The sequence below is a fragment of the Hyaena hyaena genome, unplaced genomic scaffold (assembly GCF_003009895.1).
Source record: "Hyaena hyaena isolate Hyena2069 unplaced genomic scaffold, ASM300989v1 scaffold_548, whole genome shotgun sequence".
In the NCBI taxonomy this organism is placed as follows: domain Eukaryota; kingdom Metazoa; phylum Chordata; class Mammalia; order Carnivora; family Hyaenidae; genus Hyaena; species Hyaena hyaena.
The window spans coordinates 81,134-93,907 of record NW_024081181.1 but is presented as its reverse complement, the minus strand read 5'-3'; the positions used below and the strand labels follow the sequence as shown (position 1 = coordinate 93,907).

Genomic DNA, 12,774 nt, shown 5'->3' with positions numbered 1-12,774 from the left:
GGGGGGGGCGGGGAGCACTGAGCTGCACCGTTCGCCAGGAGCACCTCCAGACTCATCTTTCCCCTTTTAGAGGAAATGACACCTTTGGAAACCATAATATGGGCACCAGGGCATTTAAGCAGAAGTAACAACTTTTACGACCTTTCTAAGCTTCTACCGGGATTTCTGGGTGTGCAGTAAACACCAACTCTGGCATCACCAATACTCCAAACCATGCAGTCTTTTATAGGTATTTGTCCCTTTCTTATAAAGCAGTAGGGACAAGCCTCAGGCATACTTCATGAACATCTCAGTACTGTCCAGACACATTTGATAGTGCACACTAAAAACACAATCTGGGGGTGCCTGGGGCATTCAGTCGGTTAAGCATCCGACTTCAGCTCAGGTCATGATCTCATGGTTTGTGGGTTGTGCGTTTGAGCCCTGCGTCGGGCTCTGTGCTGACAGCTCAGAGTCTGGAGCCTGTTTCAGATTCTGTGTCTCCCTCTCTCTCTGCCCCTCCCCTGCTCACGCTGTCTCTCTCAGAAATAAATAAAACATTAAAAAAAAACAAAACAGGGGCGCCTGGGTGGCTTAGTCGGTTAAGCGTCCGACTTTCGCTTAGGTCATGATCTCGCGGTTCGTGGGTTCGAGCCCCGCGTCGGGCTCTGTGCTGACTGCTAGCTCAGAGCCTGGAGCCTGTTTCAGTCTGTGACTCCCTCTCTCTCTGACCCTCCCCTGCTCACGCTGTCTCTCTCTCTCCTAGAAATAAACAAAACATCAAAAACAGAACAAAACAAAAACAAGCTCTCACACCCGGTCAGTAAGAAAATCCAAGCCAACGAAATATCTTTAACTCTCCTCCACTGAACCAACACGATGACTAAGATGCGCTTTTTCCTAAGACCAGCTCTCCTCCTGCCAGAGCTCGCGGACTCGTGGTGGCACAGCTCCTTCCAGCCCAGGACCCGGGAGGACCGGCTGCGGGAGGACCAGAGCGGGCTCCGAAAGCCTGCGCCCATGAGCTTCACTTTCAAGCAGCAGGCAAACGGAAAGTGGTGGGTGTCTCCAGGTGTGCAGGGCAGGTGGAGCCCACGACAAATCGGACCCACGCACCCCAGCAGTGCACGCACCCCCAGAGGGCACCCGCCCCCAGCAGACACGCAGCCCTAGCAGGTACGCAGCCTAGCAGGCACCCCCAGTAGTGCATGGCGCCTGGTCCCATCACATGTGGTGTCCAGAGCAAGTGTGCAAGCTGCACAGAGAATCCGGCTGTGCACACGTACACGATACCGTCAGCCCACAGCACTGAGCCTACCTGCTACTTACCATTTTGAATCATGTAGTGCAAAATCTGTTCAATGATGGACACCACATAGCTGGCATCCTGTAAAACAGGCAAGTAAGTGTCCTCAGACGAAAACACCTCAAGCATTCTCATTGGAAGTGCAACATTCAGGCTGTCGTCGTTGCAGTTCTGCAATAACCTGTAAAAAAGAAGAAAACAGTATTCACGTACTTACTGGACGGCGAGTGTCACCCTGAGCTCCCCCCACGGGCTTGACTCCCTCTGCGCTAGTGGTGGGTGTCTCTGAATAGGCAGCATCAAAGGTGGACAGGAAAATAACCACACATGCTGCCATTCAGTTTTTTGCAGTGCTTATCACGTGCCGGACAGCATGGCAGCACTGGGTTTACAGGGATGGAAAAATGCACAGTCACAAAGGGAGAAACACGAGAAAAATCAAAGATCACAAACACCGTGTGAGAATTCTTATAATCCGTGGATCTCTTTCAGGGCCTATCATCTCCCTCAAAGACACCTTCAAGACTGTGCGCCTGTAGGGAGGTGCTGACGTGGTGGGGTTTACCTGCAACAGAGGCTCATCAATCTCTTTATTTGAAATAAGCATGTGAGTCTCTCAGACCCATCCAACTGCTGGACAAACAGAGAGCTGTGTTTAATTAGGTTCTGATACATCCATATCTGAAACAGCAAAACATAATCATAGGTCACTTTCAATCCATAAAGCTCATCGTTTACCAAATTACAGAACACTCCAAATTTCCTGAAGTGCTAAGGAGATAGTCATCAAACCATGATAAAAAGTACATCTTCTAGGGGTGCCTGGGGGGCTCAGTCAATTGAGCATCTGACTTTGGTCCAGGTCGTGATCTGAAGGTTCTTGAGCTCAAGCCCCACGTTGAGATCTGTGCTGACAGCTCAGAGCCTGGAGCCTGCTCTGGATTCTCTGTCTCCCTCTCTCTGTCTCTCAAAATGAATAAACATTAAAAAAAAAAAAAAAAAACCTCTCATCTAAATCTGAAATAAAAACAGTTCATTTGCAAAAATCAGCAACCCACAGTGAAAAATAAGTGAGAAAGACAGTATTAATCATAATGTACATAAGGCTATCTGTTTCTTTTTATTTTTTACTTTTTGCCTCTGTGTCTCCACTGTCCTCTCCTCTGGGATATTCCCCTCCCCTACCTCCAGGAAATTCTGCTGGGAAAGGCAATCACTCGGCCACACTCTCCCCAGGAAACGGTCAGTTGTGTAGGGTGTGGGGTGACAGAGATGGGAGAGAGCCTTTCACAATGTCGACACGTGTCAGATCGTTGTGGTGTTCACTTTAACTATCCTACAGCTTTATTTGCCAGCTATACCTCAGTGGGGTTGGGGGAGAAACAAAAGAGTCAGGGGTGTGGCCAGAACTGCCCAGTCTCCTGGACACAACAGCTGGTCAGTGAACTCCGCAAATGCCGAGTTCGATTTCTGTCTAACCGGCATCCCTGTGGGCGTGGCCACCATACATGATTTCGAAAACTCAGTACTTCACCAGGAACCTCTTCTGCCTTCTCTGCTGCACTTTTGTAAAACTGTTATTTGTTCATTTTGTAAGACCCATTAGAATGAGCTAAAATTAAGATGGCTTCTGAGATGTGGCTAGTTATCAATGCGCCACACGGCCTTCCCTTTGCTGGTTATCTTTAAGGTACTTCTCGAGAACTCTGACAGAACACTTATTTCGTGTAAAATGTTATCAGACAAAAATGTCCACGTAGGGGCGCCTGGGTGGCTTAGTCGGTTAAGCGTCCGACTTTCGCTTAGGTCATGATCTCGCCGTAGTGGGTTCGAGCCCCGCGTCGGGCTCTGTGCTGACTGCCAGCTCAGAGCCTGGAGCCTATTTCAGAGTCTGTATCTCCCTCTCTCTCTGACCCTCCCCTGCTCACGCTGTCTCTCTCTCTCTCTCTCCTAGAAATAAATTAAAAAAAAAAAAAAATGTCCACGTAAAGGTGCTTTATTTTTTTTTTTTAAATGTTTACTTTTGAGACAAAGAGAGAACATGTGAGTGGGGGAGGGGCAGAGGGAGAGTGAGACAGAGGATCCGAAGCAGGCTCCGTGCTGTCAGCACAGAGCCTGACGTGGGGATCGAACTCACAAACTGTGAGATCATGACCCGAGCTGAAGTCGGACGCTTAACTGAGTGAGCCCCCCGGGTGCCCCTCAAAAGCATTTTATGAAACAAATTCAGAGTATGTACTCAGTTGGGTAGAAATAATCTCTGTGACCCATTCCAGATATGAATTCACCTACATGCAAGCTTTCTTCCTGAGGTGTTTGGAGCTAACTGGTCCATCTTTTCTCAGGAGCTAATCGGATACAATACTTTCTATACAATCAGACACGCAGTTCATTCTAAATTACGTGCCATCTATAGAAACTTCAAGAATAAGGCTGCGAATATATTGATCAAGTAGTTATAGTTCAAGTTGCCTATGAAATAAGAAAAGCCAAAGCAGCAGTGACACACACTCTGGACTGCGTTCTCATACTGTATTTTACAACCTTGACAAATGTGCCAACAACACCCAAAAGGTTGTCCTATCACTACGTTAAACATTTACTTTGCCTAACTTGTTGTTGTTATTATTTACTAAATCCAGATGAGTAAAGTTTTAAAAATGCCTTACTCATCCTTTCATAGGAAGTGAACTGAGGATACGAAGGGAGTAAACCAAGAAAGCAGAAAGATAATGGAAGCAGGAGGCAGGATCTAAAACAAGCAAAGTGAGGGGGCGCCTGGGTGGCTCAGTCAGTTAAGCGTCCGACTTCACCTCAGGTCATGATCTCGCGGTTCGTGGGTTCGAGCCCCGCGTCGGGCTCTGTGCTGACAGTTAGCTCAGAGCCTGGAGCCTGTTTCGGATTCTGTGTCTCCCTCTCTCTCTGACCCTCCCCTGCTCACACTGTCTCTCTCTCTCTCTCTCAGAAATAAATAAAACATTTAAAAAAATTATAAAACAAGCAAAGTGAATAACTTTCCCAAGATAACGAGAGGCAAAGAATCCAATGGTGCAAGCAGCTCCTGAAATCCAAGAATAGGGATCTCCAGGGAAATGAAGCATCGGGCTGCCTGACATCTTTAGTCATGGAAAATTATACTGAGAGCAGTTTATAGTACTGTCCAAAGTGGAAGACGACTTTATCAAGAGACTCAAAGAAAATTAAATAAAAGTGAGGCAATTATTAACTCCAGAATAATCAAAGAAAATTAAAGCCAAACACCAGATACACAATAAAGTGTTCCTTTGTGCTCTGTATTTATATTTCCTCTGGGGATTTTCTAGCATGTATGGCTGTGGTACAGAAGACTTGTTTTTCATTGTGTACCATCGTTTAATATACTTTGAAATTTTTATTACAAGTAAACAACAATTTATAAGAATAAATACATATTTAACCTAATAAGTACACAGAAATCTCTTAATGTTCCCTGAGAGATGATACAGTAACAAATTACATTTTTTTAGAGTTTATTCATCTAAGTACCCACAGGTATTATCTAACAGTGCTCCTCGTCACTGATCACATCAGAAGCATATAAAATTTTAAAGTACTACAATTATATTCTGAATGTTTTAAGAGCAAGGCCCTGTATGTTAGAAATTTATATTCAAGTATTTTCAGGGGCACCGGGGTAGCTGAGTCCATTAAGCAGCTGATGATTTAGGTTCAGGTGATGATCTCAAGATTTGTGAGATCAAGCCCCATGTCTGGTTCCGTACTGACAGCATGGAGCTTGCTTAGGATTTTCTCTCCCAATAAATAAACTTTAAACTATTTACAGATACATGCTACGGTGTTTAGGTGCACCTCCCAGGGCTGACCGAAGGAACAGGTATGGGGGCTCTGGGTGCAAGGTGCTGATGACGGTCAGCACTGAGGAATGGGTACATGGACGATGGCTCAACAGATTCTCCTACTTTTTCTTATGTTTGAAAATTTCCATAATAAAACAGTGAAAAACACTACTGAAAATTTATATCGCTCTTGAAGAGGTAAAACACCCCCCAGAAAGAGGACCTACTGGGGTGGGCTGAGGGGAGTTCACAAATGCATGCTGGAGGGTTATCTGACCCCATTAAAAAAAATGCTGGAAAATACATAAATAAAGGCAAGGGAGAACATAGTTAACACTCACCAAACGTTTTGAGTCTTCGTTCTGTTTGTAGAAAAACAGAAGCCGCCTCACCAGAAGGGTAAGGTTGGGACCACTGGCAATGGAGAAAGTGCCACCGGACTGCGAGGCGCTGGCGTGGCGATCAAACGCGCTTCTCTGGACGGAGTGCTGGGGACAAGACAGAGGACACACGGCATGATGGGCGGGCGAGCAGCGCTGTGGCCCAGCTGTGCCCTGGCGTCCGGACGGCGGCGGGGGCTCACAGGGGCCGTTATGGCGCAGCTCTCGGGAAAAGGTGAAATAAAACCCAGAGAAACTGGGCTGGAATAAAGACCGTCCACTCCCTGTAAGAGTCTCCCGCCACTTCCTAACACTCTGATCTTCAGCTGCAGCCCATGTTTCTATTTTATTATTTTAAAGTCACCTCAAAACTCCCCTATCTGTAAAGCTATGTAAATATAAACTAATACAGTTAATTACTGGGGAAAACATTAACTTTCATTAAACAGGTGAACTAAAACACCCACAAAACGGATTCCACCTCTCAGCCTCAGAGGCCATGTTTTAAACAAGCTCTGGCAGGTCTTTCCAATTCGTTCTCAGTGTGAAGGCAAACTTACTTGCTGTTTCCGGTCTCGATAGCCTCGAATAAATGACTGTATAATTATTGCATTTTTCAATCTTCGCCTTTCCTCCTGCATGATGAAGGGAGGAGGGAAAAACTGGTCAGAGTGAATGGACATTTAGCCAGTAAAGACTTAAGAAAAAAAAGGAACTACAGAATTTACATATCACACAATTCAATCTTTCAAATGTACCATTTACCAATTTTTAATATATTCAAAGTCCAACTACCACCACTGTCTAGTTTTAGAATACTTCCATCACCCACCGCACACCCCTGTGCCCATTAGCACTCCTCTCCTGTTCCTGTCCTGGTCTCCCCATATCTGCTAACCAAATTTCAGTCTGTATGGGATTGCCTATTCTGGACATTTCTTATCCTGGAATCATATAATACGTGGCCTTCGTGTCACGCTTTTTTCACCTGGCATGATATTTTCAAGGCTCACCCATGTGCTGTCACGTATCAATACTTCACTACGTTTTACGGCCAATCAGTATTTCATTGTACGGCTGTCTCACATTTTGTTATCGTTTACGCCCGGCAGACACCCGGGCAGCCCCCTCTCTGGGCGCCTGTGAACAGTGCGGGGCACACACTCACGTAATGTTCTGTGTGGACACTGTGTTCATGTCTGTTGGGCACATGCTCAGGAGCAGAACTCATGTTGAGGAAGCTACCAGACTGTTATCCAAATGGGCTAAGCCACTTTACATCCCCCAGCACAGTGAGACTTCTAATAACAATTTCAGTTTTAAATATAAGAAGGAAAATAGACAACACAAACATCAATTTTAAAAGTCATTTTTCTCATTTCAAAGCAGAAACTCCAGTTTTGACAGGCTTAAGCCTGTCTTAAAATTTTCAGCGACCTAGCAAAAATATACATATTTTCACATCACGATGATAAGCAATGTAGCTACCATTGCTTGAAAGCCTATCATGTGCCAATTTGGAGATGCCTGACAATCTCAGACAAACGTTACTCCCGGTTTTATGATGCAGAAGCTGAAATTTCCATAAAGATACAGTGGTGCCGCTGGATGCGAGAATCACAATTCACGCTCAGGATGACACTAACACCCATACCCATCTTACCACGACACTGCCTCATGCTTTCTATGAGCGCCCCCTGCCAGGCCTGCAAGGCACACACACGCTCACCCAGAAGACCAATCAGGTCATGCAAGCGTACTTGCTGAGCTCCAAATGGTTATAGCAAAGAAACCCCGGAGCTTAAACCTAGTTTAGGAATCTATTCACACTGGGGCGCCTGGGTGGCTCAGTCGGTTAAGCGTCCGGCTTCGGCTCAGGTCAAGATCTCGCGGTTTGTGGGTTCGAAACCAACATCGGGCTCCGTGCTGACAGCTCAGAGCCTGGAGCCTGTTTCAGATTCTGTGTCTCCCTCTCTCTCTGACCTTCCCCTGCTCATGCTGTCTCTCTCTCTCAGAAATAAATAAAACAGTAAAGAAAATTTTTTAAAAAAGGAATTTATTCACACTATGATGATTCTAAGAGCACCTAATTAAAAATCCATCTACTGTCACATGAGTTTTTTATTTTATTTTTTTCATTCAGTGGTTCCTTGGGGAGGAAATCTTGGTGACATTCCAGTGTTCTGGTTGGGACCAGGACCTAACGGCTCCATCTCAGGCAGACTGGAAACAGATTGATCCTGACAAGGACTGAAGACTAGCAGCAGATCAGCTCAACCCTTTATTAGCTAAAGGTGACTAGTCACTAGGGGCACCTGGATGTCTTAGTCGGTTAAGCGTCCGACTTTCGCTGAGGTCATGATCTCGCAGTTCGTGGGTTTGAGCCCCGCATCGGGCTCTGTGCTGACTGCCAGCTCAGAGCCTGGAGCCTGTTTCAGAGTCTGTGTCTCCCTCTCTCTCTGACCCTCCCTTGCTCACGCTGTCTCTCTCTCTCTCTCTCTCTCTCTCCTAGAAATAAATAAAACATTAAAAAATAATCAGGCAAAAGACAAGAACTAAAAATCAAGAGAACAAACAACAGAAACAAACTCACAAGCGATCCAAATACTGGAGCTGAAAAATTATCTTTAACAATCTATAATTATGTTCATGAAATTAAAAGACAATTAAAATTACAATGTTCATAAAATTCAAATCAAAGAATCAAAATTCTGAAACTAAAAAAAAAATCTGAAATCTAGAGTTCAATGGATATATGCAACAATTAGACACTGGTAAAGAGATAATCTGTAAATTAGAAGTCACATCAGAAGAAATACCCAAACCAGAGCCAAAATATTCAAAAGGATAAATATACAGAAGAGTACAGGAGATGTACATGACACAAGGCAAAGGTCATATACATATGTGATATGAGTCCAAGAAGAAGAGAAGAGGAAGAATGAAGCAGAAACACTATTGGAGGCGATGAAAGCTGAGAATTTTCCGGAAAAGATGAAAAACACTAACCAATAAATGTCCTTTCAGTAGTCATTTTCAACTGTGAGCAATTTCACCACATTTGGTAATTTCTGGAGATATTTTTGGTTATCTCGGCCGGAGGGAGGGAGTGTTGTGGCATCTAGCGGGTACAGTAGAGGCCCTGGAGGCTGGTAAACACCCTTCGATGTACAGGATAAAGCCCCACAACAAAGAATTATCGGGTCCAAGATGTCAACAGTGCCGAGGGTAAGAAACCCCGCCTGAAAGTCTTTGTATTTGCCGCTTCCCGCACCAAGCAAGCTCTTCCTCCAGCTTTCCATAGGTGCTTCTTTCTCATCCTTCAGGAATTCTGCTCAACTCCACCCAGCTCAGGTCCTTCCCTGAACACCCGGTCCCACAGCAGGGCTTCCCAGCTCCTGTCATGTCACTCTTACTGCCTCACAGCACCTAGCACCGGCTCAACACCTTGGTGAATCTGTCTTCTATAACCACGCAAGAACATTATCTGTCCTTCTTATTTTTTTTGTTTCTGAGAGAGAAGGGAGAGCACGCAAGTGCACGAGCGGGGGAGGGACCGACAGAGACGGAGATTCCCAAGCACCCAGAACATTATCTGCCTTATTTACTATCTGTGTCCCCTGCAGGTAGAGCAGTCCCTGGAATGTAACACACTCTCAATTGCTATTTGCTAAAGGAACAAATGAATTGTTAGAAAACAAAACAAAAATCTAGAAAAGTAGGCCATAAAATGCTGTAATTGCTGATTAACCGATAAAATAAACCCACTGTCACCAGAAAGTTGACATGTAAAAGAAAGAATAAAACAGGCGCGTGGGTGGCTCAGTCAGTTAAGCATCTGACTCTTGGTCTTGGCTCAGGCAGAGATCTCAGGGTTTATGAGATTGAGTCCCGCGTCGGGCTCTGAGCTGACAGCATGGAGCCTGTTTGGGATTCTTTCTCTCCCTCTCTCTGCCCCTCCTCCACATGTGCATGTGTGCGTGCTCTCTCTCTCTCTTAAAATAAATAAATAGATATTTAAAAAAAAAGAATAAAACCACAAAGGCCGCAAGCTCCGTCGTCTCTTTTCTTTCTTCAGAGAGGTAAGGTAGCCGCCTTCACAGTCAGCTTGCTTCTTTTGCTTGCAAAATATGAACATCGTATTCTAAGCCTTTCTAGGTCTTCTGGAAACCACAGCACAAGCGAGCAACGGAACTCTGTAGAAGCCTGTGTCCCCCTGTATTCTGGAAACTGCCCTGTTAGCCCCCCTTTTCCACAGTGGTCCCAGAATAAATTACTTATTATAAAATTCAAAAAATCCAGAAAACTAAAGTTTAATAGACATAAAAATATGTATCCGGGTATGCCGCGTGTACCGTACACATATATAACAGCAAGGGCAGCGCTTATTTCAATGCTATGGAAAATGCTTCTCTAAAGGCACTATTACAAGCCGTTTTACCTCTCTCTTTCTTCTTTCTTCCTGAGTACGATGTAAAAGAGATGCCTTTTCTTCCTAAACACAAAAAGAGAAAAGGAAAAGATAAAGAAGGTTACAGTTTCAAAGTCTAAAGTACTCTCATATACAAATTATAGACTGTTTTGACCCAAAAGGGATTCTCAGCATCAGACATTCTGACTTCATGAGACATCTGAGGAACACGGGGTTAAACGGTCCCCTCCCGCCAGATGACAGTATTTCAGCAGTTTTCTAACAAAAAAATCTTTACTTCTTTACACACACAAGAGAGTTCCAGTGAAACCAGAAATGTCTGAATAATATCAGTGTCAATATCCTGGTTGTGATTATCATACTAGTTTTGCAAAATACAACCCGCAGGGGAAATCAGGCAATGCAAACAAAGGATCTTTCTGTATTATTTCTTTTTTTTTTTTATATTCTCTTTTTTTTTTTTTTAATTTTTTTATGTATTTCTAGGAGAGAGAGAGACAGCATGAGCAGGGGAGGGTCAGAGAGAGAGGGAGTCACAGACTGAAACAGGCTCCAGGCTCTGAGCTGGCAGTCAGCACAGAGCCCAACGCGGGGCTCGAACCCACGAACCGCGAGATCATGACCTAAGTCAAAGTCTGACGCTTAACCGACTAAGCCACCCAGGCGCCCCTCTTTCTGTATTATTTCTAACAGCTGTACATGAGTCTTCAATTCTCTCAATAAAAATTTTGATCAAACAATTTCTGTACTGTTACTGAATGTTAAAAAAATCTTTCTTCGTCATAAGTAAAACTAAATTTTGAACAAAATTACTCGGCATGTAGAAGGAACCAAAGAAATAAATGGGAAAGTTAAACATTTCAAATAAAATAAAAATATTTAAAGACAACCTTCCTCTCCCCAGAACAGTTCTAGCTTACAGTGTATGGGCAGCTTATTTTTACAAATGTAATTCAAAATAAAATTAATAGTCCAAGACACTATATATGGATCCTTACAAAAATAAATAAATTTCTTAACAAAAACAAACATACCATCAAAATAGTGTCAGAAGGCAAGTAATTAAGCCAACTTAAAATTATACATTAATAAGGGAGCCTGGGTAGCTCAGGTCCACCTTTGACTCAGGTCCAACTTTGGCTTAGGTCGTGATTTCACGGTTCAGGAGTTTGAGCCCCACGTCAGGCTCTCTGCTGTCAGCTCACAGCTCACTTCGGATCCTCGGTCCCTCTTTCTGCCCTTCCCCTATGCGTGTGTGCGTGCACACGCACTCTCTCTCTCTCTTTTCAAAAATAAACATTAAAAAATTATACACTGATATGTGAATCAACAGTGTGCAGAATGAAAAACTTCTCACTGACAAAATTTAATGCCAAAGAAATAAATCCAGAATGCCTAGCTGGCTCAGTCAGTAGACCATGTGACTCTTGATCTTGGGGTCATGAATTCAAGCCCCATGTTAGGAGGAGAGCTTACTTAAAAAGGGCTGGTGGTGGTGCCTGGGTGGCTCAGTCAGTTAAGCGTCTGACTTTGGCTCAGGTCATGATCTTGCAGTTCGTGGGTTTGAGCTCTGTGTCAGCTCTGTGCAGATGCTTGGAGCCTGGACCCTGCTTCAGATTCTGTGTCTCCCCCTCTCTCTGCCCCTCCCCTGCTTACCCTCTGTGTCTCAAAAATAAATAAACGTTAAAAAAATAAATAAAAAAAGAATAAGAAAAGAAATCCTCCAGATACTTTCTGCTATAGAAAATTTCATTTCTCGGGGACGCCTGGAGGCTCAGTTGGGAAAGGATCCACTCTTGATCTCAGTTCACATCATGATCTCACAGATTGTGGGTTTGAGCCTGGCTGGGGATCTCTCTCTCCCTCTCCCTGCTCATGTGTGCATGCACATACTCTCAAAATAAATAAACTTAAAAAAATTTTTTTAAAGAAAATTTCATTTCTTGAATTTCAAATAAAAAGCCTTTATGTACCACATGTTCAAAGTCAGAAAAACATTTTGTTTTAAATTTTAATTTAATTAAAAGGAGTAGGGAGAATGGAAAATCTATATGTTAAAAAGTGCCAAGTTATGATGGTCAGAATTATGGAAAGCTTCTAGAGAAAAACATAGACCAATTTCTAGCCATTATCGTCATGTCCATAATTCCCTTTCCTTCTTTCTCCATTTGTCCAGATTTAATATATGTTCATTATTTGGTTACAGCTAAAGAGCTAAGACTTCTTAAAATGGTACACACTGGCACAACTATGAAAAACATACTCATGTCTGAAATTAAACAGGCCGAAAAGGTCCAGGCTGGCAAAGCAGGCACTGAATTTACTTGCACACACAGGGGAGCTCCTCGTCCTCACGAACCCCGAAGCCCGGCACACGGGCCCCAGGACCTCATGGCTGCCGGCACCTTGCTGCTTTCATCTGCTCCCACACCTCGTGTGCATACGCATCCAACAAATGCTTACGAAATGACTGACAAACACTTCCTTTAAGTAAAACAAACTGGTCTATAAGAAGCAGTAAGCCCACCAGCTGAAAAGCACTTTTGGGTCCCTGCAACGCAGTACAGAGGCTACAACCGTTTAAAAATCAAAACAGGCGCTACGTACCAAAACGCACAATTAGACTCTACTTGACCACTAGAAGTCCTTCGAAAGTCTAAGTCTGAGGCTGATGATGTGGGAGGAGCCACGGAGCACAAGAGACAGGGCTGGCCATGTTGGCGGTGAATATTCCTAACTCCTGATGGCCTGTAAGTCCAATTCCCTGGACGCAGGACATCGTATAAACGTGAAGGTCACTCCTCGTCCCTGTGCGCAAGGGCTATAGAGTCTCCTACTTGA

At 44.1% G+C, this 12,774-nt stretch overlaps 1 protein-coding gene across 1 annotated transcript in view; it reads right to left on the bottom strand.

Moving 5' to 3' along the window:
• Positions 1–12,774, bottom strand: part of UBE3C (ubiquitin protein ligase E3C) — a 113,576-nt gene that overhangs the window by 81,989 nt on the left and 18,813 nt on the right. Inside the window, exons 2-6 of the mRNA XM_039255853.1 lie at positions 9,943–9,996; positions 6,062–6,136; positions 5,463–5,609; positions 1,851–1,966; positions 1,309–1,466 (exon numbers count right to left, since the gene is read on the bottom strand). Coding sequence (XP_039111784.1) covers positions 1,309–1,466; positions 1,851–1,966; positions 5,463–5,609; positions 6,062–6,136; positions 9,943–9,996 — 550 coding nt within the window. The remainder of the gene's footprint in view (positions 1–1,308; positions 1,467–1,850; positions 1,967–5,462; positions 5,610–6,061; positions 6,137–9,942; positions 9,997–12,774) is intronic.